The sequence below is a fragment of the Pelmatolapia mariae genome, linkage group LG8 (assembly GCF_036321145.2).
Source record: "Pelmatolapia mariae isolate MD_Pm_ZW linkage group LG8, Pm_UMD_F_2, whole genome shotgun sequence".
Lineage (NCBI taxonomy): Eukaryota > Metazoa > Chordata > Actinopteri > Cichliformes > Cichlidae > Pelmatolapia > Pelmatolapia mariae.
In genome coordinates, this window is record NC_086234.1 from 11,303,028 (window position 1) to 11,330,555 (window position 27,528).

Sequence of the window (27,528 nt, forward strand, 5' to 3'; positions counted from 1 at the left end):
GTTTAATTAGAGATATATAATTTCTTCTTTATATTACAGATCAGTAAGCGCCGCAATCAGCGGACCAACAGCTCCTAACCAGCCTCCATCAGCAAGCTTAACCTCTCCATCCCGACCGGCACCGCCTCTGCCTCACAGTGCCACCATCTTCAAGGTCACTAGATCGCACACATCTGCTTTTGACTGGCCGATCGCAAACACACCAATAGATGTGACTCCGACAAAGGGAGGATCGGCAATAGATTATCCTTGCTGTTTTATTTTTCCTGGAATGCCGCAGCTGTTTCGACAGCGCACATCATTCTCAACTAGATTGACGTGCTGTTTTCACACAAATGGCAGCTCATTCAAATCCAATTAAATCATCCTTTTCCATGTGGACTTGTAGAGGAGGTTGTGATAATGGAGTCTGTGGCGAGCAGCATGTTCAGGCACTCTAATACATTTCATGTCATTAACAGCTGTCTGTTAAGAGAGAAACTGATTTAGCTGCACATGAAGAATGTTGATGCAGCTGCTTAGTTGACTTCTAAAGCCATCTCGTTGCTCGTAATTGCAAGGCAGAAACCGCGTTTTGCCGTACTTGTGTGCCTACATTGCTGTATGCCTTTACCCCTCCATTATTGCCCTGACATAGTTTGTAATGGGAAGTGACCCGTGATCGATCGAGTTAGGGGCTGCTGAAGGATAAGCGAAACTGTGTCAGAAGAGCCTTTTGTGTTGCAGGGTGGCGCACAAGTGGAGTAAGCTGTTGTGCATTACCATGAGATTGGTGTTTTCAGTTAGTGGCATGTGGTTTTCATTTGGGGTCAACGGTAAAAAGAGAGAGGATGTAAGGCTGTTTGATGTAGGCACAGAGCAGGTGAGGTCATTTTCCAGTTGTTGGGAGCTGCATTAAACTGCCGCCTGAATGCATGTGTGCCTGCCTTTGTATGTCTTATATTGTGTGCGTTTAAGCTGTGCACATCTGGACAGGTTTAAATATCAAGCAAGACTCATATTTTGGCTCTTTAGCTGTGTTCATCTTTTAAGAAGCCCAAGCGAGTGCTTATGGGATAGTCGTGGTCTTTTCCCTTTACGAAGTCACCTGATGTCGACTCGGGGGAATAGAGAGCAACTAAGTGGGAGTGTTTGATTTATGTGTCTTTGAAAGCATCAGGAAGGACAGCAGAGGAAGAGGAGGAGATTATCATGATTGTTTCTGATAGGAAGCAGACGGTTTCTCTTCTGACAAACTCTTTCAACTTTAATCTCTCTGTAGCCTCCTCACCGAGGGCCAGAGGCGGGGCTCCCACCGGCCCCCTTCCCTCCCCACAGCCTGCGTAGACTGCCCCAGTGCCCTCCAGTTCACCTTAGCCACCCAGTCCCTCTTTCCCTTACCGTGTCCCTCTCCCCTGGCCCTGGGCAACCGAGACCCCCAGTCCCTCCTCCTCACCGAGCCCCTCCACCTCACATCCATGTCGCACCCAGAGGGGCGTCATTTCACAGTGCATCACACCACAACTCTTGCAGGATGGTCATGGTGAGTGAATTTCCTGTTTCCTCGGTTGGAAACATTTTATTCGATGATGTTACTTACTGTAATTTCGCCACCGCTGTGTCTGGGGAGCTTTTACTCGCTACCCAGGCCTGTAATACCCAACCGGGGAAATGATGATGTTCGATGGACTTTCAGATTGCTGTTTTTTGATGTCGACTGTTTTCATGGTTCTTTCGTGTGCTATAAAAGCAGAGGCATGTTGACAGTTATGCACAGTCACATAAAATAACGAGGTTAGCCCAGGAGCTAGCACCATCCAAGCAAAGCTTGAGCTCTACAACAAAAACCACGACATAAATAATAAAAATGGAGCCAGACTCACAGGAGGGGAGCGTGTGAGGGCAGCAACTGCAGGGAGCAAGTATGTACAAATATCACAGGGTGGCAAACTTATTGCCACTGTTATTGCACGGGCTTTAGTTATGGCATTGCAGGGTTTCAAAACTGAGAGGAACAGAAAGCCAAAGAGTAATTCTTATTTGACTTTAAACTGATTTGATTTGTACTCTTGGAGGTACTCAAGCCTAAAGAGAGAGAAGTAAAAAGAGCCAATCTAAATGATTTGAGTGTTTGAGTGTTGTTAAAAAGACAGAAACTGATTGGAGATCATTGGTGCAAGATTCTTTCAGGCTCAGATAAACAAGGTTGGATCTCAGACAGAAATTGTCGGCATTCATTTCCAGCCTTGGCTGCTTTTATGTTTCGGTTCTATAACATTGAATATTATCGAAAACGTTTGCAAATGTCACCCTTGCCTGTGGAAAAAGCATAAAGGTCATCCATTGTTACTAATTGATCAAGAAAACTGAACATAATTGAACCCCAGCGACCCCAGGGATACTGCCGAATTTCTTTTTTTACATTCAATATCTAATAATGAATTTATGTTGAAACTACCATATACATAAAAAACGAATAACAACATGAGAAAACAAAGATTTAATCATATAACAAATGTCTTCCAGGTGAAAGTTACAATAGGTGACAAATGCTGTATATTGCACAAGACGCCAGACAAAACACACAGAGACACAAAGCAAAATACAGCGTGCATGATAACATCTTCTAAAAAGCTGATTGATAATATACAGTATTGACTGCTGAAGAATTTTTAAAAAGCACCCGTCGATTTCATAAAAGCTCATACACCTGTTCAAAATGTGGCTTACAGAAGCTCTTGGCTGTTTTTACTTTAAGAAGTAGGCCCTCTCAGCTGCTCCTATTAAATGGCAAAGTGATTCCTGTTGGCAGCAGGCTTCATCAACTGTATCTTTAGCAGCTGTTTGGCAGCTCCAGGATGTTAACAAAGAACATAAGTCATGAGTGAAATCTCTCTGCTGCGGGCTTTGAAGCACTGTTAAATGTGAGAGCTCCACCTGAGGAAGTGAGCGGGGTTTTAGACAGACTGTTTCGTGGGTGTGTGAGGTCTGAGGTTCATCCCTGTTGATCCTTTCTCTCTGTGGTGTTTGTGGAAATGTCTCCTTAGCCCAGGAGAAGAGTAGGGAATGAATCATGATCTCTGTATTCTAGAGAAGATGTAAACAGCATGATAGTTTTCCTGTTATTAGCTGGTTAGAGAAGACAGCGTTGGCACCTCAAAGAGAAGCTCAAAGAAAAGCAGACATTGGCTATAATTATCTGACTGTTTGTGCCACCTGGTGGTGAGTTTCCATCATTATTTAGAAGCGTCTGTCCTTTAACAGGAATTGGAGAAGCCCAGTCCTCCTCAGAAACCTCTACCTGCTGATCCAAGGGGGTCTCGACTGGTGCGAAGTCCCTCTGTTCAGCAGAGCCAAACTGCAGGCCAAGGACCTCCTAGTGTCTGTGGCCCTGCGCCTGCCGTGCCCAGACCTGCGCGTCCTATCCCACACCCCAACAGGTGGGTTCAAACCTTACCTAGATATATTTAACTCGCTGAGACTTTTTTTTTTTTTTTTTACATATTTTTTTTTCCACTTTTCTCTTCCTCTAGGCCGAGTCCCAAGCACCCCCCAACACTACCAAAGCCTTGCATTATTGCCAACGTCAAATACAGCAGCTGAGATTTTGGCCAGAAGGGACATTGTTATGATAAGACTGAAAAGATTTGCACTATGAAAACTCTGAAAAACCTTAAAAAGGTGGTGGCTTCTCTGAGTTTTGAATCAGGAGACCTGCCGTGTCCCTTTTGGTGCTCTGTCTCTGAATGGTGCTACGAGTCTGAGCTCAGGTACATGTAAAGTATTTATATTCAGTATTTATTGCCACGCAGTGCACTGTGCCAGACACTTTTACGACATGGTAGCAACTTTGAATTTTGAATTACTTGTTTTCATTTGGCGCCTTCACATCAGCCGACGTTTATGAAGGACAGCGATCTGTGAAATTGTGACAACAGAGACGCTTTTGTGGAATGTGTTTAAATGAAGGGAACCCTTTACATTGTGGTTTTGTTTTGTGTCATAAGTGAAGAATTTAAAAAGAGAGTCGTGCAATGTCAGATGGGAGCTTAAAACAACATTTGTAGTATTTTTTTTTTTTTTTTATCCACTGGGGTTTTCTTGAAGGGTAACGCTCTGTGTAGCAACTTTGGGCCATCTGACAAGGCTTGAAACAACTGCAGCAAAGGAAATTGTGATATTAATACAACAGATCTTTGATCCGTTCTGCAATCAAGAAGAGGGGCCATTTCTTGGCTCAAAAATGAAATCCAGACCTGTTCCTTTTCTTCATCATTTTTATCACGGAAAGGTAACAAATTCAACTGTGAAATGTCACTGATTTGCCATTTCCTTTTCATTTACAAGGCCCAATATGCTCTCTTGAGGGATCCGGGTACAGAGATCTAAAATGAGCCAAGATCAAGAAAGTATCCCTCAGAAAGAGTAAACCTATCTGAAATATTTGCTCTGCTAAAGGTCATGTGTGTTTTTAATTTTTTCCCCTCTATGCTTGCTGCACCAAGGACTAGATTAAATCATGGAATCACTGATGACTTGCTTAAAGGTGTTCCTCGCATGTAAACAGCCAAAGTCTGGCTGCGGTGTTCATATGTGCATTTTAAGTCATGTTTTTATCTAACTGGAAAGGACAGTTTTACTTGATAAGAAAACATTTTTAGATTTCATTCTTCCACAGAAATGATGTTTAATGGTTACTCAGTATATGCTGACTCACTCAAGTGTATCTGGGCTTTTGTTCATTTTCAGTTTTCCTGTTTTTTTTTTAAACATTTCTACTTTACATATTTTAGATTATCTTTTAAAAATGAACACTGTTTTATCATTTTGGTTTACTTAATGTTTTTGCTGGATTGCAGTGCATCATATATACAAATACATATATACATCCACACTGAGCAACATTTCCTTTGAGCACCACTGTTGTTCACAAATATGTTCGCTAAAAACTAATATGGATAGAATTTTGTTACTTTTGATACTCTTTATAATAATGCACTAGTTTTACATGCATTGCTTTGTTTACTTTGCTTTTTCAACGCTGTCTGTCTATGCCTAATAGAGACCTGTTTGTATGTTACATTGTATGTTCTTTGTATGTTGTGTTACAGGTGAGCACATTTTCATGGAGAATTTTTGTTAAGGATGGTTCTTTAAGGCATCATATGTAAAACAAAAACAAAAAAACACTTAAAGTGTCTGTGTCTGATCATGGTATTTTAAACAATCAGTATTAGTAAACCTGTTTTTTACACGGAAAACATTTGTTATTGACTTTTTATGCTTGGGGGCGGGGGGGTTACATTTACAGAAACACAGGCCACACTTGAACTCATCAATTAAAGATTCAAAACTGAAAAAAACAATGACATTTTCATTCCACAAGCCTGAGCCAGTGTAAATACAAAGAGATTTCATCCAGCTTCACATTTCAAAACCTCAGTGTCAGAACCCTCTGGCACTTTTTATGCTTAATAAACCAATTTTAAATTACATTTCAAATAATAAACATTATAATAAGGGTGATCTAACATTTTAGAGCAGCATTTATTTTCAGAAAAGTCTAAGGCTTCATACTTGCTATAAAAGCTTATCTCATTTTAATGCTGTGAGCCTTTTTCTTAAAGCAATTTGACAAGGTCTCCATAGGGGATAGAAATAACGCTTAAATCAATAGAACTGCTTACTATCAGGATTCGCTTGCAGTGATGTGGTGGAGTTAAGTGGTTGTGTGTAATTAAAAGGATACTGAAAGGAAACTTTGGGGAGGAAATCTCTTGTTGATAAGAAATTGAAGCCGCGCGCTAACGAAGACAAATGTTTCTGATGAGCTTTTGAAATCAGCCTCAGCCAACATTTTCTAATTAGTCACATTTTATTTGTCAGTGGGTGAGAGATGAGACGCAGTGTCACCTCAGTGAAGTGTCTAAACATTGGGTTTAAAAGCTTTAAATAATGATCAAAATTACTGACATATCTGTTTTTGGCTGCTCTCAGGAGCTTTAGCTCTATTTTTACAGATTTGCTGTTTGTCAGGAGCTGAAATAGTTTCATTTATTACTCTGATAAAGGTAAGGTGATTTGTAAGTCAACGCCAATTATGTAAGAATATAATTGTAACATTAACTAAAGTTAAAAATGAAATTCCAGCTAACATTTAAATATAAAAATAATAATAATCATCTATATACAGCCTGCTGACTACTGCTGAAATTCTAATACACTTTAATGAGCCTGTACCTTTCAACGTTACATGAAAAGATATTTTTAGAGATATTGTTACTGGTGGCAACAACGACACCCTAAGTGTCCTCACTGCTTTACACGTGATTTCATGATAATATGCAGGCGATTATGACAGTCTCTTGGACGTGCTTATTGGTGCATGTGAAGCTCTACGCAAATCAAAACACGTGTGAAACCACGCTGAGATGAAATTACGCACCGATGGACATTGCGCGTACCAAGCTCCAAAGTGGACAGCTGCAAACTTTGAACAGCTTTAAATAAAACATTAAAAATAAAAGCCTTAGCAAAAGGAGGCTTCCATCTTCCATCTACTCCGTCCAAATACGCGAACATAGCGTGGGATTTTTATTTTTTTAAACGCCAGATGGAAAGGCACGCAGTCTGTTTTTCTGCGTTTCCGATTTGAGAGGAATGGACCTGTAGCTGGAGTGGAAGAAGAAAACTTAATGTGTACTAGTCCTGATAAACCCGTATGTCATGTGGGAGGAAAATAATTTGGCAGAGCCGAACGTTTGCCCTGACCGTGAAGAAAGTCCCGCAGAAGACACTTTTGGATTTGGAGATGATCTGGAGTTAAATCAGTTCGATGGATTGCCCTTTTCCTCGCGTTACTACAAGTTACTGAAGGAGAGAAAAACTCTGAGTGTGTGGAAGGTCAAATGTCAGTTTGAGGATGGTCTGGCAAACAACCAGCTGGTTATTGTGTCCGGGGCAGCAAAGACTGGCAGGAGTACACAGGTAAGAATCAGTGTTATTATTATTTTAGTAAGGAAAATTTTACATTCAACTTATGAACCTGGACTTATGTACATGATGAATGTGGAGCTTCATAATAATAGGGCGTTTACCAGAGCATAACCTACGTTATATAAATTACGCATGCTTAATACAATGCTCCCTGCGATTTGATATATTTAGGACTCCCGTTTGTCACTCAGTGTTGCCATGCTTGTGTGAACAGAAGCTGCCCAGCTCAGCAGATGATGTTGTGTCACTGCGAAGCTGTGTAAACTCCTGCCTGCCTGACCATCAGTCTGCACAAAGGCTCCAGCAGGGGTGTTAGGGGACCTCCTGCTGCTAAGCCCTGATCCGCTGGAGCCGACACATGCTGCCAAAGCAGTTTTGCATTATGAGCGATAATAGCATAGGATATCTCCTGTCACAGTTTGTTTTGCTGTGTGCTTAAACAAAAGCTGTTGGGATAATCTGAAAAGGACACTTGTGAGTGATAAAAAAAACAGCTGATGTGGTAGAAAACATTCTCTTGTTTAATATTTGGGGTAGTACTGGTGCTCTGAATCATATTTTACTATAAAGAATTTTAAAGCATTTATCAATGATCTTCTTTCAGATCCCTCAGTGGTGTGCAGAGTTCTGTCTGTCTGCCCAGTATCAGCATGGTATGGTTGTGTGCACTCAGACTGACAAACAGCAGGCTGTAGATCTGGCCTTGCGTGTCGCTGATGAAATGGATGTCAACATAGGCCATGAAGTTGGTTACACCATCCCTCTGGAGACCTGCTGCTCCTCTGACACTGTTTTGAGGTTTGTTAATGAGCTCTTACTGTGTCTATTTCACTGCCAGCAGTGGAATATCATTTGAATATAATCCACAAACTGCCCCTTTCATTCTTAAATTTTTCCTTTCCTCCTTATTAATGCATAGAGGCTCACTGCTGACAAAGGACAGAGCTCTGTGAAGACTCATACTTGATCTAAATAAAGTCGACCAGTTCAAAGTCAAGAAATTATGTCCGTATAGCCTAATATTCAACAAGTCTCATTATGGCGCAGTAACTATTAGTCATTTATTGTCCCAAATGTCAAAAACTCAGTAGTAGAAGCCTCCCAAATATTGCAATATTATATGTTATATATACAGTACTGTGCAAAAGGCCACCCCTTTTTTCTTTATTTTTAGTTTCCAAGGAGACAGACTTTCACTTTTAAATTGATTGGGGTGGCTCAGGAAGCAGAGCAGGTCATCTACTGATCGGAAGGTTAATGGTTCGATCCTGGGTCCTCCAGTCTGCATGCCAAGTATCCTGGGGCAAGATACTAACCTCAAGTTGCTCTCCGATGCATCCATTGGAGTGTATGAATGTTAGAAAGCTAGAAAGCACTAAAAAGCTTAGAAGAAAGTGCTTGTGTGAATGGGTGTGGGTGAATGTTGCATAGAGCGTTTTGAGTACTCCTGGAGAGTAGAAAAGCTCTATATACGAATCAGTCCATTTACCATCTTAAGAAATGGTTCTCCAAGTTTTTCTTTGGACATTGGTTGCATTGTTACTAGCAGCCTGCTTTAATAGAATTTTTTTTTTTTTTTTTTTTTTTAAAAACTAAGAAATAAAATAATAATTTGTTCCCATTTCTTGAAAAATGCTAAAGATAACAGTTTGGTAGGCATACGACTGTATTGTTTGCACCAAAAAGGTGGCTCCAAAACAGTTATTAGCTAAAAACTTGGCACATCTTGACGTGGTGTGCAGCAGTGTGTCCTTCTGAAGGACATGTGAGAAAACTGGACAAGTGGAGGACAAAAGAGGAAGTGGTAGGCCTAATGATATGTAAATCTTTAAGAAGACCTGCCATAACGCCTGAAAGATGCGTCTGGCCCTTAGTCAATACTAAGCGTCAGATGGCAGCCAACATCCAACATCCAAAGAGGAGCTTTGAATGTCCTTCAAGAAGCCTGGAGAACTGTTTGTGAAGTTAACTTAAAGAAATGACGTGAAAGCTTAACTGAGAGCGTTCAGGGTATGTAGAAGAGTGAAGGTGGTTGCACCAAATATTGACTGTCAACCACATTAGAAATGTACAAACTCTGTTTTTACAGTATCCTATTATCCATTTTCCTAGTAAAATAAGATGTGTGTATATATAGAGAGAAATGAAAGATGGCTCAAGACCTTTGCACAGTACTGCATCTAATATATCAATGCACACTAAACACTTTTTGCTTTTGAAACTTGTGCTGGGCTTTGCACATGATATGGTTTTAATCAAGTAAATGTTAGTAATAAAAACGATCATCTCTGAGTGTTATTTTTCATACAGTGCCATGTGCAAATGACCCCTATTCTCACTCATTTTATAGAATATGTGCATCATTTTCACAGCATGGTGTAAATTGAAGTGAGTCTTTAATTTCTGAAAGCAGAAGCAGCTGGCAACTAATTGGTGAACGCAGAGGAGGTTTCAGCAGCTAAGAGCCAGATAATATTTAGGAGTATGACACGGAGAAATGAAAGGGAGCTAAAAGAGGGTAAATACTGGTCTCACCAGTCAGCCAGAGATCCACTTTACATAAAAGATAATATTACTCCAGCTGCTAGATGTTTAAATCAGCAGCTGCAAAAAAATTAAGACTTAAAACTTTTAACTAACAGGCTCAAGCAAAAGGGTGAGAAATTGACCTTATCTTATTCCTGTTTTATGATACCTCTATTATTAACCCCCCTGATCACTTTGGTTTATCAGGTACTGCACTGATGATATGTTGCTGAGAGAGATGATGTCTGACCCTTTTCTTGAGCACTACGGGGTCATAATCATTGACCAGGCCCATGAAAGGACGGTTAGCACAGACATTCTGCTGGGTCTCCTCAAGGACATCCTGCTGCAGAGGCCTGAGCTCAGGGTGGTGGTTCTCACTGTGTCGCCCATGACAGACAAGCTTCTGAGACACTATGGCAGTGTCTTGCATATCAGTCTAGAGTCCTCATGCACTGCTGAAGTTGTCCACAGCAACAACAGCAACAAAGACTACTTCTACTCAGCACTGAGACTCGTGCTGGAGATCCATCGGACCAAAGAGGGTGGAGATGTTTTCGTATTTTTAGGCTCAGCTGAGGTAAAAAATTATTATATTTCAAACAGCTCTTTCACTGTGCTAACGCCTGTTGTGATCTGGTTTAAATTTCTCTTCCACTACCTCCTGCAGGAGGTCCACTGTGCCTATAGTATCCTCCAAAGAGAAGGGACCAGGTTGGGTGGACAGTTGGGACAAATGGTACTTGTAGTCCTATGCTCAGGCCAGGGAGGGCTACTTCCTGTCCTGCCTGAGCAGTCATGCTCCACAAAGTCCAGAAAGGTTTTTCTCAGTACCCGTCAAGGCGAGGATGCATGGTGGGCTACAGAGTCTGTCAAATTTGTCATTGATACAGGAGTCCAGAAGAAAATGGTAAGTCATTTCCTTAATGATGTAGCAATCTTAAATGAGCATTCCTCTGATATTAATTAGCACTGTTTTTACTTTTATGTAAAGGTGTACAATCCGAGAGTAAGAGCAAGCTCAGAGGTTCTTCAACCCATCAGTCAATGCCAGGCAGACATTCGCAAGCAGCTGTCTGGACCATCAGGTATATTGTCATGTCATCTCTTCACTTGGCATTACTTAAAGCAGTTATCTAAAAAGTTTCTTCTTTGAAAAAATGTAAGCTGCCATTTTTGGTAACTAAATCTGATGCTTCTTGGGTTAAAAACAACAAAAATCAGAAAAGACTAAAGCAGACTGGTTAATTTGTCATCCTTTCATTCATTTGGATAATTTTCATACTTGCAGATTTGGACATATTACAATATTAATTAATATTTGGACTTAAGAAAGCCAAAGAAAAAACTTCATTATTTTAAAAAAAGCAAAATAAACAAACACAAAATTTAAGTGCAACAGTTTTACTGAATTTTTCCTCTAGGTAAATGCTTCTGCCTGTATCCAGAGGCAAGCCTAACTTCTGCAGAGAACTCCCCACAGATCTTGGAGTCCAACATTACACCAACAGTTCTTTTCCTCAAAAGGATGGAGATAGCAGGCCTTGGACAGTGCAGTTTCATCGACAGACCAGGTAAAATATCTGTCCAGAGGAAACTAGACAAGTTGCCACTGGAACACATGCAGGACAACAAGAAGTTTTGTTCTTTATTTTAGTTTTTACTGGTTCCCACTAACAGCATCTCTCTCACAACCTAAGCCAAAGATTCGCATGTGGGAGGTTTTTGACTCAGGAAGGGCTCTGTGTAGCTGTTTGAGCCCAGTCATCCATGACTTAGCTAAGCTGACAGCCCAGCTACTAACCATTGTCTGTGCTCTGACCCACCCTAACATGAACAGAAGAGGCCAGCTCATTAACGATTACACAACATGTCTCATGTATTGCAGTGCCAGACGAGCACAATGAAGAGGAAGTCCATGCCAAAAGTGCTGTAATATTATTTTGAAAATGTGGGACAAAAGGCACTGGCTATATGCCTGAATTATATTTTCTCTTTAGGAAAGAAATAAAAGCTGAAGGAATTTGATTTGTGATGATTGTGTCTTTGAGTATTCAGATGAGACAGTTTGCTGTTGATATTTTATTCCCCTTAATAGATATAGCAATGAAATGTGTTCATTTGCTTAGTGTTTGTTACTGCAGTTATTATAAATATGCCAATCAAAAAGAGTGTTTAAATCAAGTTAATGTTCCTGGTATTTGCATAGGTTTTGAAATATTCCATTTCTTGTTGCAGATCCAGAGGGTCTCATGCAGGCACTGGAGGAGCTCGATTACCTTGCAGCTTTAGACGATGATGGCAACTTGTCTGAAATTGGCATCATAATGTCTGAAATCCCTCTGGAACCTCAGATGGCCAAAGCGCTGCTAGCATCCTGCGAGTTTGACTGTGTGAGTGAGATGCTGACAATCACAGCCATGTTGTCAGGTACGTACGTTTTACATTTTCCCACTCCAGAATTTAAGATTAGTTACAAGTGAGGATCCTTTGACTGGTTTGTAGAATCACCAGGTGGACAGCGTAGTATTGGTTCATCTGCAGTTTCTGATGCTCTTTGGTGAGAGTGGTTTCTCTCAGTGAAGTCGACCTTGTTTGTTGTTGTGTTTTAGCACCAAGCTGCTTTGTGGATCCGCCTGCTGCCATGAGCCACGAGGCAGTCCAGTGTCACAGAAAGTTCCAGCACCCTGAAGGAGATCACTTCACCCTCATAAACATCTACAATGCCTACAAACAAAACCAGAGAGAACAATGTAAGACTGTCGTTGAACAGAACCAATCTATTCTCTTCAAGAGATAAGATATACTCTCATAAGCCACTTCATTGTTTATACCTTACTGCTTTATTTCTTCATAGTATTGATTCAACAAGGTGCTGGAAACATTCTTCAGTAATGTTCAAGGAACAGATTAAAGATGATTTGAGCTTTATTTATTTGGCCATTATCCTGCTGGAAGCAGCCAGGATAATGAGCCAGTACAGTGTGGTCATAAAGGGATAGACACGGTGAGCAACAATACTCAAGTAGGCCGTGGCAGTTAAATGATGCTTGATTGGTTGTAAGGGGCGGAGAGTGTGCCAAGAAAATATCCCTTAGACCAGCAGCCTGGACTGTTGATGCAGGGCAGGATGAATTAATGCATTTGCGGTGTTTACACCATCCAAATGTCAGAACAGAAACCAAAGCTTAACAGACCAGGCAACATTCCTAGTCTTCCATAGTCCAACTTTGTTGAGCCTGTGCAAATTGTAGCAATTTGGTTCAATCTTTTTGGTTCTTAAATCTGGTGTGGTCTCCTGCTGCTTCAAGGTTCAACATTTGTGCATTCAGAGATGATCTTCTGCATACCTTGGTTGAATCAAGTGCTTATATGAGTTACTGTTGCTTTTGTATCAGGTCGAAACAGTGTGCCCCTCACTTGTTATTGCTGTTTTGGCCATTCTTTGTAAACCCTAGAGATTGTTGTGTGGAAAAATCCCCATTTTGGGAAAATCAGCAGTTTCTGAGATATTCAGACCAGCCCGTCAGGTATAACAACCATACTACATTTAAAGTCACTTAATCTTTCTTCCCCATTCTGATGCTCGCTTCGAACTTCAGCTAGGTCACCTTGACCATGCCTAAATGCATTGGGCTGCTGCCATGTGATTTGATAAATTAAGGTATTTGCATCAATGAGCAGGTGGTGAAACAGGTGTACCTAATGAAATGACTGGTGACTTGATCTTTGTTCTGTACTGTGGTAAATTAAAACTAGATTCAAAGCCTGTGTTATCCTATGGGACAGATGTTACATTTCAGTTTCATGAAGAATTATAACCAGATGGATCAGAATAAACTATTCTATTCTAAAAATTAACGCAAAAAAACAGTTAAAAGAAGACATTAAAAAATGTTTTTAAAAAAAGCTAAAATGTGTATGTTAATACCAAATGCATTCTCATTTAAGCCCAAGAACAAACTTGGCTAAATGAACATTTCAACTCTTTAGATTCTGAGAGGCAAACTGCTTGAAATTTTAGTAAATCATATTACGGCACTCTTGAATTAATTACCTCCACACTGTCATTTTTTCCACTCAATCTGATCTATTTAAAAGGCATTAGGAATTAAACTGTTTTTACTGTAATAGAAACTTGACGTAAATACTGCTGACCACAGCGCTTCTCTCACTGTGCATGTTTTCTCCCAGATTTGACTACTGAAAAGTGGTGCCAGGACTATTTTCTAGATCATTCTGCGTTGAGGACAGCTGATTCCATTAGATCAGAGTTGACTGACACACTGAACAGAATTGAGCTCCCCATTTCTGAACCCTCCTTTGGAACCAAGACTAACACTCACAACATCAAAAGAGCTCTGCTGGCTGGATTCTTCATGCAGGTACAGAAAAACAAAATGTCAATATTAATGAATTTGCCTCCAGCAATTCAATTGTGTTCAAGTTTACGAGGCCTGTTCTTTTCCCAGATTGCTCGAGATGTGGACGGATCAGGCAACTACTTCATTCTTGCACATAAGCACATGGCCCAGGCGCACCCACACTCTTGCTACGGGGCTCAGTCACACAAGCTGGGACTGCCTGAGTGGGTTGTTTTCAATGAGTACATCCTTTCAGAAAACTGCATGAGAATAGTCTCGGAAATTTCCCCGCAAGTGTAAGTCGATTCCGTTTTTCCCCAAATCCCCATCAGAACAGTTGTGTACAGATTAGAATTGAGGTCTCATAGATGATCTCTCTTGAAGTGCAGAGGTAAAACAAACATGTTTATTACTGCAGTAAGCATGAGCCATTTGATCTCATTTTAATTTGAATATTTTTAATCTCTTTATCTACACAATATCTTGTGTTGACACAAATGTTTTACATTGAATATTGGTTTTCAAATTTCTCTTTTAGGTTCATTGAAACTGCACCACTGTACTTCTTCTACAATCTGCCCCCTAGCGAAAGCAAAGATATACTGCAAGACATGTTGGACCCAGAGGGATCCAAAAACCACAAAGAGAAGAAACAGCAAGCTGCAACAATAAGTGGTGACGTAAACAGTGGCTGTGCAGCAGTGACACAGAGGTATGACAGATGTATGATTCAGTAAACTGAAAATCACAAATTTAGACTGCAAATGCATGAATGCTTGTAAGACATTTGTATAATTAATACAGTAAAGCTTAATTTATTACATTAAATTACTCATGTGTATTACCCAATGTGCTTACAGTGCTGAGAAGGCAAAGATGTCTGTGCTGTAAATATAGAAAAGTTTGCAGTTTAATAGTTGTGATCTAAAAACAATGAGTGAGGGGGTTTTCCACAACACTGCTTAGGTGTGGACTTTATGCGCACTGTCATTTGATATACTTCACAGGCAAAAAAATATGTTCGAGCAAAAAGTAATTTGTCTCCTATGTACTTCCCTATTATGCAAAGTTGTTGTAAATGCCAGTATACCTTCACATTCTTTTGTATATCCAAGGATCTGATTTTAAAGCTGAAATACGCATGAAACAACTTGCTCAGAATAACTGTGCTTTGCCCATTTATCTTAGAATGTTCATCAAGGAAAGTCTGCTCTTGAAGGGATGAAACGTGTAGCTGAATGTTAAAAACCATATACCTACAGTGTTACAATACTACTCATTTGCTCTGTAGCCATTACTCCCATTCTTCTGTTTACCACAACTTGACACCAAACTCATCTCATTTTGAAGTCTTCCTATAAACACCTTTGATATGCAGTTGCATGTAGTTTCTTCCAGTATTCAAGTATGTGATTATTCCCTATGTCTTTACAATTTGTACAAACTGGCTTTAAAATTTCTAAAAATGGGTAAACCATCGCCCTACATATTCTAAATATGAATACACGCATTCCTAAAGCCAACTGTACAAAAATTTAATATATTGAATGATTTTCAGAAGCTTGAAAGCTGTCGCTGTGTCCATAGGTGTCTTGGTTTATTGTGAAGGTCACACTGATAGATATTCTTTGAGTTTCACCATGATGGCAGGCATTCTGTCTGTGGGTATCAGCATCACAGTCCTGAAAGGCTTCATGGGCACGTCCGTAAATGACCACCTCCCACTTAAACAGGAGTCTGCCTCTTCTTGGACTGTGTAGTGGAACTTCAAGATGGCTTGCTGTAAGGAAAACACGGACCAGGCTTGAAATCAGAGTATAAATATATATTGAATAGCTTATCAGATGGCTGTTTAAATGAATATTTATCTGAAGTTTGACATGAGCTAACAAACTGCTGTATTATTACCCAGATACTGTTAAGTAAGTAGCCCCATGTCTAATAAATATTTAGTTAAAACCTTGAACTCTGTGCAGATTTTTTTTCCCCACTTTACCTCATAAAAGAATTCCTCCTCTGCATTGACAAACATGTATTCCTCTTTGGGAGCTCCACCTGTGGCTGGGATGCTCTTGGTCTCTTCTCTACAGGTCTTGCTGATAATCAGGCAGTAGTGGCACCTCCCACTGGGCTTATTTGTCCTCTGAGCTTCAGCGATCTCTTCCCTAAAGGACCGTAACATGAAAATCTTTTAACCACGCACATGGATGTTTTTCTAGTTTCTATTAAAAATAAAAAAAAAAATAAAACAGAATGGAATCGTTTCCAAATCTCACCAACATTTTCTTTTTATTAATAGAACACAAAACATCAAATGTTTCATAAAATATTAGCTCATTTTTAATTTGATGTATTAAAAAGTTGGGATAAGAGCAACAAAAAGGTGGAAAAGTAAATGGTATTGAAAAGAAAAAGCTGGAATAATTTGTAGCCAATTAGGTTAACTGGTAAATATCAGTTCCCAGATGTTCAACAGTTGTTAAGAGGGGATCCTACACCATAGTAAACATGGACCTGTCCCAACATTTTTGAGATGTGTTGCTGCCAATTTATTTCATGAAATACTAAAAGGTCTCAGTTTAAATATTTCATACATTCTACTGTGAATGAAATGCTGATTTATGAGATTTGCAAAGTATAGCATGTAAGTATACCATGTTCTACCTGCTCTCACAACAATAACAAAACACTAAAGATTGAAAGAGAAGGTAAAGCAGAACTTACTGGAGCTGTTTGTGCAGTGGAAGGGCAATCTGTGGAGGCACATTGATGAAGCGCTCACTTAGCAGCAGCCCCACAGGCTTGCTGTTATCATTAAAGATCTTCTCCAGCTGTTCTGTCACAATATGAGAAGCATTCTTTTCACACTGATCCACAATCAGCTCCTTCACCTCCTCCACACATTGTACACCCTGTAAACAGTACAAGACGTGAGTATGAAAATTTATATTAAAAACAGTGATATATTACAGCCCATTCAAGACTAATTAGTTTTAGTTTGCTACTAAGCTGACCTTTCTCTCTGTGAGGTTGAGCATGGTGATGAAGCCAAACACTTCATCTGGGTCGTCCTCATCGTCGCTGTCTTCGGGCACCTCAGCTTGCTGGAGCATAGTGGAAAGACAAGTAAATAAACAGCTGCTCAGAAATGATTGTGAATGAATGTCAGTCTTGGGTTTTAAATTATTTTTTTTCTGTTCCTTTTCCTGGTGGAATGATTGCACAACATACATCTTTTAAAAAAGAAAACACTTGGGTGTACACATTTGAATTTATTCCAGCCTAATGTTGCCATCCACTTTGTACAATGTAGCAATGCTGTTAGCAGCAAAGCAGCTCCAGAGCATCATGCTGCCACCACCATGTTTGAAAGTATAGTGTTCTTAGGTTCAAAGGATTCTTTGTGGACAGTGAATTGACGCTGGTGTTCCAGGAGTTTCCAGTTCAAGGCTTGAACTTTGGTGGTTCCTGAGTTGTTCCTGAACATCCAAACCAACTCTCAAAACAACTCCCATCTGGAGGTGACAGTTTAGGTCTTTGTCCAGATCTTGGCAAAGTTGTCCCACATTCGAATAACTGCTCTGAGTATTGCTGTTAAAGATAAACTACCAGTTGTAGTAAATAATGATTACAAATAAGATAAATAGGCCTTGGCCTCATCAAGTCAAGACACTGTATAACCTTCAGCACCACTAATCAAAATATTTTAATAAATGTATGTATATATTTCAGCCTTTTGGTTCCTCATGTTTGCTTTTGATCCCATTTGGATTAATAAAACTCCAAAAGAAATTCAAACATGTACTCCCAAATGCTGTTTTTTAAGTCATTAAGATGTGTGCAGTATGCATTGTTTGCATTAAGATGAAGTTCAAAGAAATCACTGAAAGCCCAAATTATCATGACATATTTCCTTGATCGTGTATGTAAACTTGTGAGCTTTTTATATTTAACTACCGAGTTACTCACCTTGATGACACTTCCAACATGATTTTGTTGGATGATGATGTCTGTCATCTCTGATGTATCCACATGAGCTTTTAAGAAAAGCTGTATCCAAACATAACAGAAATGACGTCAGTGACACCTGCTTACACACAGTATTTGAAACGTGAAATAACAATACTAAACCCATACCTGCTGCAGCAGCTTCTTTATGCCGTTGAAGTCATTGTCTGAGATGGTGTGAGCTTCAAAGTCTACAACGACCTCCTGAAAGCGTAGAAGTCGTAATTGCAAGTTTTATTGTAACCCATACTCTGATTAGTTGTGCGAAACTTTCCGATATTAGTTTCACAGGGTTAACTTATTACAGCGTATTCAAGTACAGTATCTTCGAAATAACATATTCTAGTATATTAGTTATTTATTTTCTCACACGATTAACCAAAAAATTATTTTCATGAGCCTTTCCGTTCACATTAGCCCTACTGCTGACTTAGCTAACTAGTTAGCAAGGCCATGCCTCCCTTCTAAGACGTGTTTGTTCTTTTACCTCATTAATTTCCTCATCTGACGCCTCACTGTCCTCTTCTCCGGAATCGTCTTCCTCCTCTGGATTCTCATCGGAGCTGTTGTCACTTTCCTCGGGTTTTTCACCAAAACCTACTGCCCTTTTCTTAGCCAATGAAGCCATGCTGCAAACTTAAAACACACGTGTCTACTAAGTGGGCGGGGCAAACACTAGCAACTGCCAGCTACGAAACTAAAACCCTGAAGCCGCCATTATGGCTCCACATATACACGGCTTGCCGCTTATTAAATCCACATTCAGAGCTTCAATGTCGGCTTGTTGCCCGTTGGTGAAATGGAATAAACCATTCTTTAAAACGGGGACGAAAATAAATTCAGATGCCCCCGAACTCATTGTCACGTGTAGTAGATATTAATTTAAATTATTGAAACTATATTTTTAAATTAAATAAACACATTCTTGTAATATTACTTGTAATACGATTATTTTACAAGGTTAGTCAATTAGACAGTCTTCTGTCTCCCCTCCTCGACCGTGGATGATGAAAGTCTGAATGAACACTCCAGGTACATAAATTTTGCCTAATATTTCGTCTTTTTCACCGTTTGTACTTCGTGTCACTGTAGCTATACGCGGATAAAATATTCGCTTCTATCACACATTATCACAGACAGGTTCTGTTAATGGCTACTGTAGATAGTCTGTCATGCACCGTGTCTTGCTAGGGTAAACAAGAACACTCTTACGGAAGAAGACACTAAACATACACTTTCAACTAAAATGCCCATTCGCTTAATTTATTCGCTGTTCATGTACAGTCTTATGATCGTGACTCAACAACAGTCTTATCAGCATGTGACCGTTTTAGGGTGTAACGTTGCTTAAAGTGCCTTCACACCCACTGTCCTCAGTGTTTTTGTAGCTTTAAGCCTCTGACTTTGACATTATTGCAGACCTTAGTAAACCTATTTTACCTTGGTTTGTTCGGAATTAACCATCTTTGTTATTTTAATAATCCAGTGTTTCAAGATGCGTGTATTGCTGCTTAAAGAACCAAAAGATGGAGAGTCTGGACCTGATCCCTATATTAAGGTACACGCCCTTTACAGTTAAATCAACTAACTTTTAACCAGTTTCTTAAAATTTGTCAGTTGAACAGTTATTATTTTCACTCCGAAGGAGCTGGAATCACGCGGACATAAAGGAACCCTACTTCCGGTGCTGTCTTTTAAGTTTGTGTCATTAAACACTTTGACAGATAAGGTAAATTGTTGTTCCATTGTCCATTCATTAATCCGTTCATTTTAACAGTTTGCATATTCAATGGATTTATGTATTTGTTGCTTATTCCAGCTTTTCCAACCAGAGAAATACGGTGGGCTCATATTTACCAGTCCAAGAGCAGTGGAGGCTGTAAGGATGTGTTTGGAAGCGGATGAAAGAAGGGAAGGTGATAAACATTACTTTTCTCCAAGCTGCTGTATATCATTAATAGAAATGACTTTTTGGGGGGTAAAAATCTTAAAAATACAAGTCAAGTTTGTGTAGTACATTTCTGTAATGCCCAGTGTATGTTGTGCTATTGAGAATGGGACAAAGCAGCGAAAGACAAATGGAACACCAAGTCCATCTATGTGGTTGGGAAGGCCACCGCTTCATTAGGTGAGTCACATCTATGGACAAAGGTAATTTCTCCCAGAATCCTCCTTTGTGTCTTGAGCTCCTTGTAAACTCGTGCTAATTGCACCAGAGTGTGTCGGGCACCTGGTGCTCATAGTGATGTGTGAAATGCTTTGTGTACCTTCAGCCGTTTGTTATACACAAGTGACAGTTTGCCGTTAGTGATTGTTCAGTGTCTTTACAAAACAAGCAGGTGCAACACTTTCTACATGTGTGCTTTAGCTTCTTCTTTTCAGTAACATTTCACAGAGGGTTTTTATTTTGAGTCTCTCAATGAGTTTCTAATTTAGTTATTGAATTAGTTGAAATGATTGAATGTGTTTTCTCTGCCACGCTCTTATGTCAGTATTTAGCAGACTGTGCAAAAGTATTGAGCCACCCTCATTTCTTTGTATTTTACTTCCAAGGACCCAGACGTCCTTGTAATTTTTCAAAGTGCTCTTGAGTTACTCATCCAGGCTTTCAGAAGGTCTTTCAAATTTGTCTTTTGACATTTGCTGGTTTTTCCACTTATTTTCAATCCAGGCTTTGTACTGTGCCATTTTCAGAGGAATGTGGTTTGGTTGTTAAGCCACTTAACACTGGCCTATGAATGCATCAAGTATAAAAAAAAATGCACCTAGGTCAAGGAATGAACAATTGATGTGTTTACACATAGCAGATAACTTAGAAAAGACTAGACCGTAATGTCTTTTTAGTGTTTTCCGCTTTTAAAAACATCGCTGCGCCTATTTCCCATTTTCTAGCAAAATATAAAGAAATGTGGGGTGGCTCATGAATTTACCACATTACTGTATAGCTTATCAATTTTTTTCCTTTTCATGATTTTTATCCCATACAGTACAGAATCTAGGTCTGAACCCTTTGGGAGAGGACACAGGGACAGCAGAGGTGCTATCACGACTTATTATTGAACGTACAGCGTAACTTTGGAGTCTCACATTCCTCACAGTTTAATTTTAATAGTAATTTTATGATTGCTCTTATTACTCATATGATCTCACGTATAATTCCCGTCATAGGAGAGGCCACCAATATCCCACCACTTTTTTTCCCCTGTGGCTCAATCAAAAGGGAAGTCTTGCCCACGGCTTTAAGGGAAAATGGTAAGCATTCCCCCTGTTGTGCCTGACAATTAAAACTCAAGGTGATAAAATTCCCATTGGGATTATTCTAATTATAAAATAATAATTGCACTATCTTTATCACTGTTGGGATCTGTTTCTTTGTTTCCAGGAGTGCCCCTAGAGACACTAACTGTCTATCAAACAGCAGAGCATCCCGATCTGGAGAAAAATCTAAAGAACTATTTCACAGAGCAGGTAAAGTGTCATTCTTATTGCTTGTATTTATTTATTTGTTTCAGTATAGCAGCTGTTCATTTGTTTGTATGCTTATAGGGCATTCCAGCAAGCATAGCTTTCTTCAGTCCATCAGGAGTGAAGTTTTGCCTTGAAGTGGTGCGGAGGCTCTCGGCTGAACAGCTGACTCAAATAAAGGTACATCTTCCTCACAGTCATACACAAATAGATTTAAATAATGCATGAATCTGAAGTGGTTAACAGAGCTTTACTCACGTAAATGTCTTTGTTTCCAGTTTGCAGCCATAGGGCCTACTACACAACATGCAATAGCAGCAGAAGGCCTTTGTGTCAGCTGCACTGCAGAAAAGCCAACAGCTGAACACCTGGCGATAGCGATAGCTAAAACTCTGCAGTGACCAACTTTTAAAATCCACCTGCCTCATTTTGGTGTTTGTTGTTATTATATATGTAAATATGTACTGTTATTTGTGTGTTTTACTGCTTTACTGCTCATCTTTATTGTTGTTGGACACATGATTCTGCTATTTTTGCACTGAAAGAAAAAAGTTATTTTTTGCAGCACCAGAGCCAGGAAAGTCTAAGATAAAATTATAATTTGCTTTATATGATGTCAGAAAATGACTGAGAAAATAAAAGCCAATCATTGTGATAATATTGAAGGTTTTGTCTGTGGTTATTGCTTGTGTGTGTCTGTGTGTTTATTTCCTGTTCAACACAGTGCTTGCAGGGGTCATCCCTGTCTTTTACTGTCCACATGAAAGTAAAGGTTTTAACATCTTTCCACGGATCAGCTGCAGTCCATTTAAAACCACTGAAGCATGTATAACATAACCACAGAGAAAGAGTCAAATTGAGCAGTTGTAGATTGTAAAAGATGAGTTTACTTTTCACGCAGAGGTGAAGAAAGCAGGTTAGATTTGTAGAGTCACACCTCTGGAGGGGTGTGGAGAAGCTAAGGATTTGCTTATAAAGCAGCGTTGCTCCTCACTTGTCATCGTCTCATCTTGCATATAGACCCAGGAGTACACCGCTAAAGGCCACGATGCTGAATTTAATCCAGCTGATATTTATGCTCTTTTTGACCAACAGTAGCACAACTGATGCAGAGAAACTTTTCCATAATCGGGATCATTCTGATACGCAGACCCTTAATTCTCACCGAGCTAAGGCTATAACAGACAAGTACACAGCTGAGGTATATTGTTTTTTCTTCTTTTTTGACTTCCTGTGTTTCTCAAACTTCAGCATCCATTTAACCAGACACAGGATTTGTCTAATGTAACCCGTGTGTTGTTTTAGTTATTTCTCTTTAGATATGGATTCATCAAGCCAGTTAACTGGGAGGAGGTTCAGTTTGAGGATTCGGACACCTCTTTCAGCGGTGACTTCCTCGACGATCTTCAAACCACAATCCAGGAGGGAACCTCAGCGTCTTATTTGAGGGCTGCTCATCGAGCTGGTGATCAGCAGGGCTATAACCGTCAAAATGAAAACCAAGCCTTTATTTCAGCACTTAAAGAGTTTCAGAGGGTTTCAGGTCTGCCTGTTACAGGGGTGTTTGATGAGGCCACCAAGTTAGCTATGAACAAACCAAGGTGTGGAGTTCCTGATAAAGAGACTGGTCTGGCCAACCCTGTCATCACTACAGCACCTCAGAGCAGTGGTGACTTTGATTTTGAAAACAGTACCACTGACAGTTTTACTGAGACCAACAGGAGCAACACAGCAAGTGACATAATCAGTGGCACTTCTTTAGGTACTGCAAATTTCTCTGAAGACGACATATTAAATTTTAATGATACGGACGGTGTGCTCACAGCCATTTCCAATGACACCAGCATGAATTATACAACAGAGCTTTTAAAGAGCACTTCTCTAAACAGCTCGCACGACAGCAGACTGGGAAGCCAAACGGGGAATATGAGTGCGAACGCGCATCAGAGTGAAGCAGTGAGACGCAAGAAGGAACATCTCGCAAGTCTCATATCCAAAAGCAGGCGGAAGAGAGATTTGACTCCAACTGGCCACATGGCTTTTTCCAAGAAGGTGTTAAACTGGAGGCTGATAGGAGAAGGCTACAGCAGCCAGCTGACTATTGAAGACCAGAGGTACATCTTCAGACTGGCTTTCAGGATGTGGAGTGAGGTGTCGCCACTGGAATTTGTGGAGGATACACGTGCCCCATTGGAGGATGTTGACATCAGGCTGGGATTTGGTACAGGTGAGTTTTAGTCAATATTTATGAGCTTCTTTGCAGCGTGAAAACTACTTTTGGCTGCTCCTTTATTCACAAGGGCCACAGCAGGTAGCTCCGCATGTTTGGTTTGGCAGAGCTTTATGCCAGATGCCCTTCCTGACACAACCCCAAAAGGATTTGTGTCTTCTCCTGAGATCACACTGGGGATCTTTCACTTGTTATATCTTGTGGATATGTAAACCACTATTATTATGAATAAAATGTGGAATGGTTAGATTTGACCCTTCACATCACTAGTCTGTGAAGGTTAATTTCTCATTTCAGGATAAAAAAGTTAAAGGATGTTATCTCCTTGGCCGCATATATGTTTAAGACTAATAAAGCATCTGTTAATGAGGTTCATTAAACACAAAAACTCCCAGCAATGTTAAAGGTAAATGTAAACCACCACCAGTCTTCTTAGACTAGCCCTTCTTAGGGTCATTTGTATGTATGTCTGCAGAGGATCATTAATGTTTCCACTGTACCTCCTTTTTGTGCCAAATAACATACTGCATCGTTCTGAAACTCTTTCATAGGAAGGCATCTGGGATGTAATCAGAAGTTCGATGGCACTGGTCAAGAATTTGCCCATGCTTGGTTCCTGGGTGATATACACTTTGATGATGATGAGCACTTCACAACTCCCAATGTTGGCAGTGGAATCAGCCTTCTCAAAGTAATTATATTACTGCAGAATCAAAGGAACTGCCAGATTTATATAATTCCAGTGATTAACAACGCATTGCTCTAACAACACCTTAAATATATTAAACCTGTTTAGGTAGCAGTTCATGAGATTGGCCATGTTTTGGGTCTACCCCACATATATAGACCCGGATCCATAATGCAGCCCAGCTATCTACCGCAGGAGTCCAGCTTTGAAATGGACTGGATGGACAGAAAAGCTATACAGCAGCTCTATGGTACATAGTTACAGCACCATCTAGTGGTTACTTATACACTCTTAGAGAAATGCACTTTGCTGTATTTTTGCCCTAATTGACTGACGCAAACCCTTTTTTTCCCACCTGTTGTGCTTGCTTTTGACACCAGGAGGCTGTAAAGGTCGGTTCAACACGGTGTTTGATTGGATCAGAAAGGAGAAGACACCCTATGGGGAGGTGGTGATCCGCTTTAACACCTATTTCATGAGAGATGGCTGGTACTGGCTGTATGAGAACAGAAATAATAGAACGCGTTATGGTGATCCAGTTCCGCTGCAAACTGGCTGGCATGGGATCCCCATGGATGGAGTGGATGCACATGTCCATGTCTGGTCCAGGAAAAGAGATGCTGTATATTTCTTCAGAGGTACACTAAGTGGAGAGTTATACTGTTTGAAAAGAGTTAGTGAACAAATTAATACTTGGTGAAAATGTAATTAACTTATTTATCTACAGGTACTCAGTTCTGGAGGTATGATAGTGAGAACGACCAGGTGTTTGGACACGACTCTGAAGGCCACCATTATCCGAGGTTAATCTCTGAAGGATTCCCAGGGGTGCCAAGTCCTATTGACACAGCCTTTTATGACAGGAGGGACTCCCACATCTACTTCTTTAAAAACAATCTTGTAAGTGCAATATTACCTGGCTGTCAGATATTATTACACTGATATAAGAGCAAAGACATGAGGTTCAATAAGAAAGTAAATTAGGAAATATTCATGAAGTGCTTAAATGACAAGCTGGAATGATGTGGTTCGATATTAAAACACACCGACCATTATACATATTTAAACTTAAAATGTGGCTTAGGCTTAACGGTCATTAATCAAACTGTTTCCATCTGTGGTTTGCAATCTAGCAATGCCGATTAGTAGAACACGCAGATATAAAAAGCAGAGTCCTGGAGAAAACCCAAGCTAATTAATTGTTTCTTAGGATTATGAGGGAATGTCTTCAAGCAAACAAATGCACTAAAGTTCCTCTGTGAATTGTTTGCATTGTATAATTGAATTGATTTCTGCATAACAAAAAAAGAGCAATTATCTCTTTGAACAGGTGTATGCATTCAGCGTGGAAGCCAACAACTTGGCAAGAGGGTTCCCAAAAAACATCAGAGATGTTTTCCCTCCTGTGGTGAACACAGACCATCCAGATGGCAACATTGACGCTGCCTACTTCTCCTACACTCACAATGCCATCTTTCTACTCAAGGGCATACGCTTCTGGCAAGTAGTGGGCAGTCGTGATCGCTGGCGACGGCCCTTTCTGCCACGAAATGGCCTGCTGCCACATAAGGAGGTGGATCAGCATTGGTTTGATATCTGCAATGTTCATCCCACTGCACTCAAACTAACCCGCTGAGAGTGTTGCAGCAGAGATGTGATAGAGCTTGCTAAGGTTTGCATATGTGATCTACTGATTTAGTTTTATGTACACATATTGTCAAGCTGCAATAACTGTCTAATTTCTAGAAGACAACAACAATTTTTTATTTTGTTGGCTAATTTTCACCGAGGTGTGTTATATATGTAACAGCTGCTCTTTCATTCCTTTTCTTTTTCGGAGCAGTGCTGAATGCATTCTGCCACAAAAACAATCCTAAAGGACTTCCTATTATTAAGATATTCAGAGAATATATGTATGTATAATGTAGATAAAGCCAATAAATGTTTTGTTGAGCTGCTCAAAATAATATTTGATGTGCTTACTGTAAGTGCACTGTGTAGGAAAATGCTTTCAAATGGCAAATGTGCAAAATAACATTAAAACAGGCTTGTGCGTACTGTGAAGTGACTTCTTATGTCACATGTAATCTTAAGAAGACCTCTAAGATGATTTGTGGTATTATGAGTGTATAAAAATAGAATTTTGCTCAAAGGGGAAGAGCTGGTTTCTGGGTAAACTTACAGATTGAAAGCATCTTTCTTTTGACTAAATAATATTGAAAAAAAAAAAAGACATCAGATTTGTATCCTCGGATTGTTTCTTTTTGGTACAGTATGTGCCTGGAAGGGATACAACATTATTCTCTCAACTTAGATTGATGATCGAGGTGTAGATATACAGTACTAGTGCCTATTGGCACGACTGGATGATTTGATAATTCTATATTTGTACGAAACTCTCAATTCCTGTAAATTATACTTGTAGAAATCCACATCTGCCTGTAGGCATGAAACAAAGACAGAAAGAAGTGACCTGGAAGCCATGAAACTTCCTCTTTATTAAAAACCCTTAAAAGTTAAGAGCAACTCTTCCACTACAATAGGGTTTTGGGCTGAGGGAATCAGATAACCCCTATCCATAACAACCTGGAGATGGTGGAAAACAACTATCAAGACATCATATTTTTGAATGCCCTCTCATTATGAAAGACTTACACACTATCAATCAAAAGAGAGACTTTTGAAATGTGCACTGAAGTAAAACGATTGAACGAGGTGCCATAATACTGTTATATTTTATAATAATGATTTGAGCATGATGCAAAGAAACAGGCATTGATTCTGTAATCAATATGTTACTTGAAGGCGCTTATTAATTCAGCTCATCTTAAGAGATTAGGCTCCTGGTGGGCCCCAGATAACTAGCATTGTGCTCCAGGCGCTCTATAGGCTATATTAATAAATTAAAGTAGAAATCAATTACAACCAAAGGAACAAAATGTTGCGGTAAGTGGAGCTACATAGAGGGTTATCATGGGATGATGAGTCTACTCACACAGCTATAGAAGGAGCTTCTCTGTCTGCTCATACCTCTGCTTGTTTTTTGAGCTAATGTTTTGTTTTTTTCTTGTAAGATTAAAGAGATTTCTGTGATTTAACAGGATTAGGCAACAGTTTAGTGATTATTATAAACACGAGTTTCATATTAAAAATGCAAACTTAAAGAAAATTAGAAAATATTATTTATTAAAATACTATATTGTAATATTAACAATCAAGAGAAATAACTTACACATACCCAAGGTATTGTTGTTTGAATAAAATCAGCTTTT

The 27,528-nt window shown here is 39.7% G+C and overlaps 5 protein-coding genes across 8 annotated transcripts in view; 4 read left to right on the plus strand and 1 right to left on the minus strand.

The window, feature by feature from the left end:
- The window catches only part of LOC134633781 (disintegrin and metalloproteinase domain-containing protein 12-like), a 79,375-nt gene extending 74,127 nt beyond the window's left edge, over window positions 1-5,248 (plus strand). For all 3 annotated transcript variants that reach the window (XM_063482833.1, XM_065471596.1, XM_065471595.1), the window contains 4 exons: window positions 40-154; window positions 1,262-1,522; window positions 3,244-3,419; window positions 3,513-5,248. In XM_063482833.1, the coding sequence (XP_063338903.1) occupies window positions 40-154; window positions 1,262-1,522; window positions 3,244-3,419; window positions 3,513-3,582 (622 nt within the window). In that variant the 3' untranslated portion in view covers window positions 3,583-5,248. The remainder of the gene's footprint in view (window positions 1-39; window positions 155-1,261; window positions 1,523-3,243; window positions 3,420-3,512) is intronic.
- Window positions 5,249-6,398: 1,150 nt separating this feature from the next.
- LOC134633782 (putative pre-mRNA-splicing factor ATP-dependent RNA helicase DHX32) lies at window positions 6,399-14,602 on the plus strand. Its single transcript, XM_063482836.1, has 11 exons — window positions 6,399-6,966; window positions 7,580-7,773; window positions 9,709-10,081; window positions 10,172-10,411; window positions 10,496-10,589; window positions 10,926-11,075; window positions 11,740-11,931; window positions 12,114-12,254; window positions 13,696-13,886; window positions 13,974-14,161; window positions 14,404-14,602. The coding sequence occupies exons 1-11, from the start codon at window positions 6,706-6,708 to the stop codon at window positions 14,600-14,602; spliced, it is 2,223 nt and encodes a 740-aa protein (XP_063338906.1). The 5' UTR covers window positions 6,399-6,705.
- Window positions 14,603-15,472: 870 nt separating this feature from the next.
- On the minus strand, window positions 15,473-18,546 carry bccip (BRCA2 and CDKN1A interacting protein). Its single transcript, XM_063482839.1, has 7 exons — window positions 18,361-18,546; window positions 18,003-18,077; window positions 17,835-17,915; window positions 16,880-16,969; window positions 16,590-16,777; window positions 15,862-16,030; window positions 15,473-15,645 (listed from the first exon to the last, which is right to left on the minus strand). The coding sequence occupies exons 1-7, from the start codon at window positions 18,499-18,501 to the stop codon at window positions 15,475-15,477; spliced, it is 915 nt and encodes a 304-aa protein (XP_063338909.1). The 5' UTR covers window positions 18,502-18,546; the 3' UTR covers window positions 15,473-15,474.
- A 238-nt stretch (window positions 18,547-18,784) lies between these two features.
- Window positions 18,785-21,986, plus strand: uros (uroporphyrinogen III synthase). The gene is made up of 10 exons (XM_063482840.1): window positions 18,785-18,905; window positions 19,360-19,431; window positions 19,519-19,602; window positions 19,693-19,789; window positions 19,927-20,001; window positions 20,861-20,935; window positions 21,042-21,125; window positions 21,256-21,341; window positions 21,420-21,518; window positions 21,617-21,986. Exons 2-10 carry the CDS (start codon window positions 19,369-19,371, stop codon window positions 21,737-21,739), a joined length of 786 nt encoding a protein of 261 aa, XP_063338910.1. The 5' UTR covers window positions 18,785-18,905; window positions 19,360-19,368; the 3' UTR covers window positions 21,740-21,986.
- A 122-nt stretch (window positions 21,987-22,108) lies between these two features.
- On the plus strand, window positions 22,109-26,252 carry mmp21 (matrix metallopeptidase 21). Of its 2 annotated transcripts, XM_063482837.1 has the most exons (7): window positions 22,109-22,539; window positions 22,644-23,565; window positions 24,120-24,259; window positions 24,365-24,506; window positions 24,637-24,894; window positions 24,984-25,156; window positions 25,587-26,252. In XM_063482837.1, exons 1-7 carry the CDS (start codon window positions 22,387-22,389, stop codon window positions 25,890-25,892), a joined length of 2,094 nt encoding a protein of 697 aa, XP_063338907.1. In that variant the 5' UTR covers window positions 22,109-22,386; the 3' UTR covers window positions 25,893-26,252. The 2 variants fall into 2 exon arrangements, with proteins under 2 accessions (XP_063338907.1, XP_063338908.1); XM_063482838.1 differs by lacking the exons at window positions 24,120-24,259; window positions 24,365-24,506.
- Window positions 26,253-27,528: the final 1,276 nt, after the last annotated feature.

Coding starts and splice junctions, on each gene's coding strand:
- bccip (XM_063482839.1), bottom strand. CDS start 18,501: ATGGCTTCATTGGCTAAGAAAAGGGCAGTAGGTTTTGGTGAAAAACCC. Junction 18,078..18,360: donor CAGATGAGGAAATTAATGAG/GTAAAAGAACAA, acceptor CTACGCTTTCAG/GAGGTCGTTGTAGACTTTGA. Junction 17,916..18,002: donor TAAAGAAGCTGCTGCAGCAG/GTATGGGTTTAG, acceptor GTTTGGATACAG/CTTTTCTTAAAAGCTCATGT.
- uros (XM_063482840.1), top strand. CDS start 19,369: ATGCGTGTATTGCTGCTTAAAGAACCAAAAGATGGAGAGTCTGGACCT. Junction 19,603..19,692: donor TAAACACTTTGACAGATAAG/GTAAATTGTTGT, acceptor TGCTTATTCCAG/CTTTTCCAACCAGAGAAATA. Junction 21,342..21,419: donor AGAACTATTTCACAGAGCAG/GTAAAGTGTCAT, acceptor GTATGCTTATAG/GGCATTCCAGCAAGCATAGC.
- LOC134633782 (XM_063482836.1), top strand. CDS start 6,706: ATGTGGGAGGAAAATAATTTGGCAGAGCCGAACGTTTGCCCTGACCGT. Junction 10,590..10,925: donor GCAGCTGTCTGGACCATCAG/GTATATTGTCAT, acceptor TTTTTCCTCTAG/GTAAATGCTTCTGCCTGTAT. Junction 11,932..12,113: donor AATCACAGCCATGTTGTCAG/GTACGTACGTTT, acceptor GTTGTGTTTTAG/CACCAAGCTGCTTTGTGGAT.
- mmp21 (XM_063482837.1), top strand. CDS start 22,387: ATGCTGAATTTAATCCAGCTGATATTTATGCTCTTTTTGACCAACAGT. Junction 24,507..24,636: donor AGCTATACAGCAGCTCTATG/GTACATAGTTAC, acceptor TTTTGACACCAG/GAGGCTGTAAAGGTCGGTTC. Junction 25,157..25,586: donor ACTTCTTTAAAAACAATCTT/GTAAGTGCAATA, acceptor CTCTTTGAACAG/GTGTATGCATTCAGCGTGGA.